This window comes from Sinocyclocheilus anshuiensis, unplaced genomic scaffold (assembly GCF_001515605.1).
Source record: "Sinocyclocheilus anshuiensis isolate Anshui unplaced genomic scaffold, SAMN03320099.WGS_v1.1 scaffold91, whole genome shotgun sequence".
Classification (NCBI taxonomy): Eukaryota; Metazoa; Chordata; class Actinopteri; order Cypriniformes; family Cyprinidae; genus Sinocyclocheilus; species Sinocyclocheilus anshuiensis.
This window is the reverse complement of record NW_015552636.1, coordinates 1847935-1857807: the sequence shown is the minus strand read 5'-3', so window position 1 is coordinate 1857807 and position 9873 is coordinate 1847935. Positions and strand designations below refer to the sequence as shown.

Genomic DNA, 9873 nt, shown 5'->3' with positions numbered 1-9873 from the left:
ACCCATCCAAGTGCACACACACAGCAGTGAGTAGTGAACACACACACACACCCACACGCTGGGAGTTATTCACTCACCCCACCTACAATCCCTGCCGGACCTGAGACTCAAACGTGCAACCTTGGGGTTACAAGTCCGACTCTCTAACCATTAGGCCACAACCGCCCCAATTAGTGATGAAGCAAACATAGCAATGGATTCAAGGCCAGTAAACCTCAGAGATGTGTGAAAAAAAAAAGAGTCATTTGACCTTCAGAATGTACTGTATATTCTTGTTATTTTATTTTCTGGTTATTATTTATTGTCTCACTTAAGACTTTTTTATGTTTCTTAAAATGCAGCATAAATGTGACCCTGGAGCACAAAACCCGTCATCAGTAGCACAGGTATATTTGTAGCAATAGCTAACAATACATTGTATGGGTCAAAATTATCGATTTTTCTTTTGTGCCAAAAATCATTAGGATATTAAGTAAAGATCATGTTCCATGAAGATATTTTGTATATTTCCTACTGTAAATATATCAAAACTTAATGTTTGATTAGTAGTATGAGTTGCTAAGGACTTAATTTGGACAACTTTAAAAGCGATTTTCTCAATATTTAGATTTTTTTGCACCCTCAGATTCCAGATTTTCAAATAGTTGTATCTCAGCCAAATATTATCCTGTCCTAACAAACCATACATCAATGGAAAGCTTATTTATTCAGCCTTCAGATGATGTATAAATCTCAATTTCGAAAAATTGACCCTTATGACTGGTTTTGTGGTCCAGGGTCACAAATGATGTGCATTTTCTTGAAATACAGCTCTGTATACTGCTACATTTATTCTTTAAAGGCTAAATAGCAACTGGATAAATTAATTATGATTTTAACTGAATTATGACATTGCTTCATGCATTCTGAATCTTTGCTGTTTGACCCTCCTGCTCTTTTCGCATTTAGGGGCAGGAAAGATGAACCGGTTGCCGCCTAACCTCCTAGACCAGTTCGAGAAACAGCTGCCAGGTCAACAGGACGGCTTCAGCACGTTACAGTTCCATCGAAGCACTGCGGTGACGACGACCAAACAGCAGCAACAGCAGCGGACTGACAGTCCGGGAAAAATACGCTACTTAGTTCACTCCGTCCAGAAACTGTTCGCTAAATCCCAGTCGCTGGAAAACTCTGCCATCAAGGGAAACATGAACGGCCGCAACAGCAGATCGTCGAGCAGCGATGACAAACACCATCGGAGCAAAAGCAAAGACCGGGCGAAGAGCGAAGGAACTGCCAAACGGAGGCCACGATCCAATATGTCTGGATACTGGAGTTCTGACGATTTGGACAGTGATATAAGTAACTATAGGAACCCAAAGGCCATGATGACTTTGGGTCATCAAGCGGTGGGATCTGGACCGGGGCCAGGTGGACAGGTGGCATCCAGGTACTTCATGCAGGGCTACAGCACAATGAGCGAGCACACGCTCAAATCCTCAAAGAGTAACAGTGACCTGAAACACCAGGGGCTCCCTGCACTCCCGGGACCTGGCGGTGGTGGTGGTGGTGGGGGGGTCGTAGGAAGCCGAGGACCGATGTTTGATGGGAACTTTGGTAAAGGGGGACCCTGGTCCACACTTACGTTAGGACCCTCCAGACAGGTGTGCCAGAAGGGCTCGGCCACGCTGGATCGCACCCTGCTGAAGTCTAAATCTGTCCAGCAGGATCTGGGCTGCCACGTCCTGCAGGTGCACGGGAGGGTGAGTGCATGAATAAAACTTGGTTATTGTGTACTGTATTGCTGTGGTGGAAGCACACCTCAGTGCACAAGTATGGTCCATTTGAGGTGTATACGTATGCAGGCGACCTACACATGCACTCTAGAAAGCTTCGTCTTTGTGTCTGTGCTATTTTGTCTTCTGACCGATAAAAATGTCTTTGTAGACTTTTAAACCAAAGTTGCGACTCTTGTTGCAGTCTCGGCTATTTGTGACCCTGGACCACAAAACTCGTCATAAGTAGCACGGGTATAAGCAATAGCCAACAATACATTGCATGGGTCAAAATTAATTTTTGATTAGTAATATGCATTGCTAAGGACTTCATTTGGACAACTTTAAAGGCGATTTTATCAGTATTTTAATTTTTTTTGCACGCTCAGATTCCAGATTTTCAAATAGTTGTATCTCAGTCAAATATTGTCCTATCCTAACAAACCTTACATCAATGGAAATATTAATTCAGCTTTCAGATGATGTATAACTCTCAATTTCGAAAAATTGACCCTTATGACTGGTTTTGTGGTCCAGGGTCACATTTTGTTGTTGTTCTGTCTCTTTAGTTTAGTTTTTTACTAGTCTGAAACAAGGGCCCGGGCCAGTGTTGCCATCTTTTGGAACAACCGATTAGTGCAAAATCAATTCATACATGACCTGCATGTACAAAGTGCGCGTGGTTACAAAAACCGGATGGTGCATGTACAGTATGCACGTACTATACTGTTGATGAAATTTGAATCACACGCACTGTACGCAGACCTTCACATACGCGTAAAAACCAAAGGATACTTTGGCTTTAAAGCATACTGCAGTTTTAAGACGAACTCTTAAGACCTTGATATACTCACAGCACAGTTCTTTTTCATTCTTCGCTCATGAGTAAAAAGAAGTTTACTCAAAAGCGCCACTCCACCCATGGGTTAAGATAAATATGTAAATATGTGTTTTGCACTTTACTCTCAATAACAAAATAAACACAAGAGAAATGACAGCGGTGAGAAAACAGCAGTTAAGAAAGCATCATGGTCATAGTGTTGTGGGTGTTTGCACGAGCTCTGCAATTCGGCACTCCAGTAAAGTCACATCATGTTTATTTATATAGCACTTTATACAATAGTTTGACTTAAAGAAAGCAGCTTTACAGTAATGAACATGAAAAAAACAGTGTCTGTGTTGCTTTCAAATAGAACTTTACAGTGATGGCCAACATTGTTAGAACACCTGACAGATCTGAAAACAGCCTCCAAAACATTATTTCATTTCATAATGTTCCTTATAATTACCACAAACTTGTTAACACTTGACACTTACCACTGAGAAACGTCCTGCTCCAGTCGTGCTTGCGAATCAGTCTCTTGTCGATCAGCTAGTTCAACCGTTTCATCATCAGACTCCGGCTCGAATTGGTAAGGTACAATCGATAGCATCTTTTCTATGTATTGACAAGTCTCTGGGCTGTCATTCCGTCATGGCAATGGACGCTTCGTTTCCGACACGCACTGTACGTGGTAGACCAATCCAGAGCCAATCTCTCCAATCATTTAGAAATGAGGTAAAATTAAATCTATTTTTTTAGAAAACTAACTTACATGCATGTAAATCTGTTTTAGGAAACTCATAAAACAATATTAGCAACCTTAAAAATGGCATAATAGAGGCACTTTAAAACAAAGCTCTATATGCACAACCGCAGTGACCCGTTTCTGTGCAGAAGGCTGGAGATACATTAGGGTACAAACACAGAAACACACACTGGTGGTCTGTCACGACACCAGAGACCCCGTCTGAGGTGTGAGCTCTATTATGTCATGCCTTCTGGATCAGGATGAGTTTATCGGTGTTGATTCCCTCTCATACATGCATCAGAATCCAGCTGTGCTTGTTCGTCTGCTAGATTAAGCACAGCTGGTCTTTCTCCCCTGCATATGCTGAGCCTCGCACCAGCTTTCTGCTGCTCACGTGTAAAGAAAACACATCTTATACTCTTGAACAGTTGCTATTTTGCCCAGTTTGTGGACATGAAATGTGCATTTGTATTATCAATCAATTGTGATTTTTTTCAACAGGTATCTAGTACAGATCAGATTGTGTTATATAATTGCAAAAACACACAAAAAAGTTGTTTTTGCATCCAATTTGTTGTACTTTTAAATGTGCTTCTAAATCAAATCTGACGTCATCAGTGAAGTCTCATTCAAACAGTAATGGTGTTTAGTAAAAATGGCAAAGTATGTGTTACATTTGTTGTGCTGCCTTTTATGCTGATTTAAATAAAATGATTGTGTCTGGTCAGAATGAATCTCATTACTTTATTACAGTGCAGTATTATTTTAGTAAAACTAAATATTTACTACTACATTATTTATATATGCATTTTCCGTTTTCATTTTAATAATAGTGTAGGTTTTAATTATTTTATGTGCTTTATGTGTCATTTTTCATCATTTATTTTCATCATTCATTTTTTCAGTTTTAGTCATTTTAGTACTTAAACTTATTCATTTAAGTTAGTTGCCAAGTCCATATTTCTAACAATGTTTCTTTAACAATAATAAAACACTAAACCACCCTACAAATAGGCCTGATTTTTTTTGTGCAGTTTCATATATTATTCTTTTGGTTTTGTGAAGAAATATGGCATGGACATGTTTTCTTCAGATTGATCCTAACACTTTCCTCTCCTAACCCTGATAGTTTAGACTATGTTCACAATGGTATACTCGCTTATTGCTTACTGAATACAGTGCAGTATACACTATTTTCTGATTAATATTTTTATTAATAGAAATTGAAACATTGAATTTTTTTATTAAACTTAAAAAAAAAATTAAACACACTAAGAATATTGTTGTCACATGATGGTACATGTGAGTAGCATGTAATTAATTTTTGTGTGATTCAAAAAAGAGATTTTTAAAAAATCACTGCTGCTTCAGAACATTTGCATTTTGTGCACAGTATACTTGTGCTGAAATAGTAAAAGCAGTATGTTAGTATGCTGTTCTGAACATAGCGTTTTTCTCTCGCTGGTGTGTGTTCTTCGACATTTATAAGTTTCCCTTCTTTAATGACTTGAACGTCTTGGTTTGAAGCCCCGCCTCCTCTGTTTTAAGCACCTCCCTCTTTCTGCACTGTAAGCTCCTCCCTGTCTCACCTGTAACCCTGCCTTCTCTCCAGCCGTCTGCTGGACTACTCGATGCTGCAGGGGGATCTGGAGGCTCTCTGGTCCCCCCTCCACAGCATCAGCACCCTGCAGCAGATCGGACGCTCTGTCAGGTCAGTGCAGTGAGGAGAAATCTGTCCGACCGACTGCAGCTCCTCACTGACCGCACAAAGGAGACATCGCACCTGCGCTGCTTTCCTCAACTCCTCTCAAATTAGGAGTGCTGATTGAAAATCGGTTTTTATTTTAAAAAATCACTGCTGCTTCAGAACATTTGCATTTTGTGCACAGTATACTTGTGCTGAAATAGTAAAAGCAGTATGTTAGTATGCTGTTCTGAACATAGCGTTTTTCTCTCGCTGGTGTGTGTTCTTCGACATTTATAAGTTTCCCTTCTTTAATGACTTGAACGTCTTGGTTTGAAGCCCCGCCTCCTCTGTTTTAAGCACCTCCCTCTTTCTGCACTGTAAGCTCCTCCCTGTCTCACCTGTAACCCTGCCTTCTCTCCAGCCGTCTGCTGGACTACTCGATGCTGCAGGGGGATCTGGAGGCTCTCTGGTCCCCCCTCCACAGCATCAGCACCCTGCAGCAGATCGGACGCTCTGTCAGGTCAGTGCAGTGAGGAGAAATCTGTCCGACCGACCGCAGCTCCTCACTGACCGCACAAAGGAGACGTCGCACCTGCGCTGCTTTCCTCAACTCCTCTCAAATTAGGAGTGCTGATTGAAAATCTGTTTTTATTGGCCCTGAAACAGTTCTCCTACTCTGAGATGTTTAGTCTGAGGTGGTTTTCTCCATACAGCACAGATCTGATGTTTGGGTTTTGCTTGCATTTCATCATTGCAGACAAGTGGATTGTGATTGGAGAGAGAGAAAGCCTCCTCAGCGCTTGTAATGCTCACCCTAACTGCTATAAGAGCTCTGATTGGACGCTGAATGGAAACGGTACTTTGCTGATTGGTTGTTAGCTGTGCTGCTTCAGTCTGATTGGATAGTCAAACTGTTTGAGGAGATTGTGTTTTTCATTTTAGAGCAGCAATTTTCAGATCTCCTGTGTTCTCCAGACTAATGACACAAATCAGTTATGATGATGGATGGATTTTCATTTCTGCACAAAAAACTGGAAAGATAATACATTTGCTAATAAGTAAATGTTTCTTCACTAGTTTTGTTGCAGCTTTACCATTTCCATTTGCTTTATGTGCAGTAGACCAGGGGTTTTCAATCTTGTAGATGCCACGGACCCCCCAAATATGATCAATATGAAAAAGGCATAGAGTTTTTTATATGAAGACCCAATTTATACTGTGAAAAATATCATAATATTTTTTTTCCTACTGATTATAGTACTGTACTGTTAGATGTATTATTTATTCATTTATTTATTTTAATTTAATTTCTGTTTATTTCATTAAATCTAATATTTATTTTTATTTTATCCTATTTTTTTTTTGTTTATTTGTTTATTTAAAACTGATTTTATTTATTTGTTTATTTACATCTTATTTTTATTTTTTTAAATCTTGTATTTATATTTTTATGTTTATATTTAAAATATATTATATTATATTTACACTGTTTTCTCTTTTATTGATTTCTTTTTTTATTTAATATTTGTAATTTTATTTAAAATTTTCCCTAAATTGTTTAAAAATGTTTATATTATTAATTTAATCTGTATTTTATTAATTTCATTAATTCATTAAAACTAATTTTATTTATTTATTTTCATCTTATTTTATTCATGTATTTTTTTTATCTTGCATTTGTGTTTCATTTATTTTGTTTATCTTTTATTCCATTTACTTCTGTTTATTAATTTTTACACTTTTTTTTACCATAAACATTTTCACTGACCCATTTTCACTCCCTTGTGGCCCCTGGGGGTCCCCGGGCCCCAGTTTGAAAACCCCTGCAGTAGCCTATAGAGCTGCTTGAGCTGCTTGTGGCCTTTCTCTCATCTCCGGCCTCTTCTCTTCTCTCTGTGACCCCTGTCCCCTTCCTGTCCTCAGCTGTCTTCCTTCTGGAGTAATGATGCTGAAAATTCAGCTTTGATCACAGAAATAAATTACATTTGAACAGATATTCACATAGAAAATGGTTACTTGAAATTGTAATAATAGTTCACATTTTTACTGTGCTTTTGATCAAATAAATGCAGCTTTAAGACTTTCAAAAACTTTTGAAAATCTTAATTATTCCGAACTTTTGGCAGCCAGTGTGTATATAATGCATAGTGCGCAGTATTCAGTAATGTCATTCTGAACGCAGCCATGCACCCGTCACTGTTCTTTCTCAATCATGCCAGCCCACATCAGCCGTCGCTGTGTCAGCAGGTGCGAGACATGGAGCTGAGTCAGGATTATGGAGACGAGCTGGAGGACATGCATCCTCACTCCCGCTGCAGCGAGCCTCCTGACATGCCCATGCCCACATGCTTCCGCTCCCGCAGCCATAGTTACCTTCGCGCCATTCAGGCCGGCTGTTCTCAAGACGACGACACGGCCTCGATGGACTCTGATTCACCGCCGCCCACGACCACAACGACCGTACGCACCTACAGCAACAGCACCGGTGAGTACAGACCAGCAGAGCCAGTCTGACCAGTGCTCAGAGAATAACGAGAACAAAACATCTCTGGTGCGTTTCTGCTACAAAAATATTTAAAAAAGAAATGCATATCAAGATTTGATGGTGTTGCTCATTGTGTTTCCCCTGTTTAAAATTCAAATAAAGGAGTCATGCTGTTGATCTAATGACACAAAATAAACTGAAGTGCAATAAAGTTCAAAAGTCAGTCATTCAAAAGTTTATATTTTAAGCATTTTTATTTTTATTACTTACATGCCCAGTATTTATACTGTAGACGTAGGGAACTAATTATTTTTCACTCAAGTGAATATTTCTAATATTAATTTCTAGATACACACAAACTGTAGAGCACAAAAAAAAACAAAAAAATTTTCATTGCTGTTGCCCAGAATAAAGGAAACACTGAACACCTTTTGTGACAACTTGTTGATTTATTTCCTTGGTTTTATTATTATTATTATTAATATTATTATTATTTATTTATTTAATGAATTAATTTTTTTATTTTTATTTTTTACAAGAGGCACTGCCTCCCTTGACCCCTTGGACATATAATTTATAATTACTGTGTGTTTTTGTTGTGGTGATGATTTTTTATTTTTTTTATTTTTTTGCTGTTTCTTTTTAATTTACTCGTGCACAATTATATATACAAATATTTTATTTATTTTATTTTATGTTATTTTATTTTTTTATTTTATTTCTGCAAATAATTTGACAAAACAGTAGTATTTTTCTTTGCAAATTCCTGCATAGCCTACTTGAGAACAGAGAGAGACCCGCCCCCTCTCCATTTCATTCACGACTATCCTCAGAAGGGGCGGGCCCTAGTATTCGCGTCACACACTTAAGTGGGGCGTATCTATCGGTCTGTTGTCCAATCGCTTGCACGCAAAACAGTGACTGACAGCTCGTTTGTCCAGTAATGATTTCCGACGCGTTGTTTCCTACAACAATACTCCGCTGCATGTCACTAAGGCGTTTCCACACGGTTCTTTCTTTCCGCGACGTGGACGCTCTCATGATGATGATGGTGATGATGTTGCGTTAATATAAATCTCATTATATGAGCGAAACAGCGACGAGTTGAGCATCATTTCCAGCGCGAGAGCAGGTGAGAATCAGATATTGCTGGTCATATGATGCGGACCGACATTAACGCACGTTTATCATTTACACACACACACACACACACACACACACACACACACACGTGTGGATTTTGCTTTAGAATTGTGTTCTTTAAGATGGCAAACGTCTTTTTAAAAGATATTTCATGTCTGGTGATTGTATTGATTGGCTATAATAATAATAAGTGTTATTATTTATTAAATTAATCATAATATTTTATTGTGATGTTTTTTTTTTTTTGAAAGACAATTTATGTATGACACACACTTATACACTCTCATTCTCACACACACCCTATAAATGCAGCTCAATGATCCCAAAACAGTTGTCATGTCAGTTTCCATGGGGAAGTATCATCTTTAATATGACTTCTGTAGAGCAGCTAAACTTGACCGCCCTGTCAGACAGGAGCATTCACTGTGTTTATGATTACAGCATGAGGAGGTTTTACATTACACACATGGCTCTGGTTAAAGGTGTCACTTTGCATTTAATTGCTGTGCATTGCTCTGAAACAGGTTCATTCATCTGATAACAGGCCTTAGAGAAAATTATAGTTTGTGTGTTATAGACACAGTCTGATGGAGAGGCTTCTGTTAGTTTATGCACTCATATTTCTTTCAGATGTTTTTTCTGTGAAGAGTTACGCGCTCTCTTGATGTCTGGCTCTTGTATAATGTTTTGTATTGCGCTTCCGGGAAGTGCTGTATTAAGCGACAAAAGTCATTCAGAGTGAGTTTTGTCTGTGCAGTGGCTTGGATAAATAGTAGGCCAACTCCCAGGATGTTTGTACTGAAACAATATAACAATGCATCTAGTTTTTTCACAATGACCGACTTGCATGGAGCATATTTCACCTGAATCATGGCATGGAGCTTAACATGTTATGGCACTGGTTCAAGTCCATGTTTTGAAATACAAACTGTTCCATTCGTGGAAATCGATAGATAAGGATGAGATTCCCATGGGGCTTTTTACATTCAGCTTCCAAGACTTTTTCCTGCACTTACGGGCAAGTTTTTCATGGATCTGCTAATGACGGTGGATAAAATTGATTTTAAGATAAAAAATTAGATGACAAAGAATTAACTTGACGGAGCGCAAACTCAAAACACACAGCAGCAACAAACAGGAAGTGACGTTTGAATAGATGACGTTTTACCATCAGTTCAAGCCCGAAAGGGGAACAGACACAGTAATGATGCAGTACACAAGCCGTGGTTAAGA

General features: G+C 38.7%; 1 protein-coding gene across 1 annotated transcript in view; it reads left to right on the top strand.

The window, feature by feature from the left end:
- LOC107666670 (disks large-associated protein 4-like) overlaps positions 1 to 9873 on the top strand; it is a 39093-nt gene that overhangs the window by 12397 nt on the left and 16823 nt on the right. The window contains exons 3-9 of the mRNA XM_016458089.1: positions 949 to 1742; positions 3655 to 3721; positions 3827 to 3833; positions 4938 to 5036; positions 5434 to 5532; positions 5726 to 5868; positions 7195 to 7497. Coding sequence (XP_016313575.1) covers positions 949 to 1742; positions 3655 to 3721; positions 3827 to 3833; positions 4938 to 5036; positions 5434 to 5532; positions 5726 to 5868; positions 7195 to 7497 — 1512 coding nt within the window. The remainder of the gene's footprint in view (positions 1 to 948; positions 1743 to 3654; positions 3722 to 3826; positions 3834 to 4937; positions 5037 to 5433; positions 5533 to 5725; positions 5869 to 7194; positions 7498 to 9873) is intronic.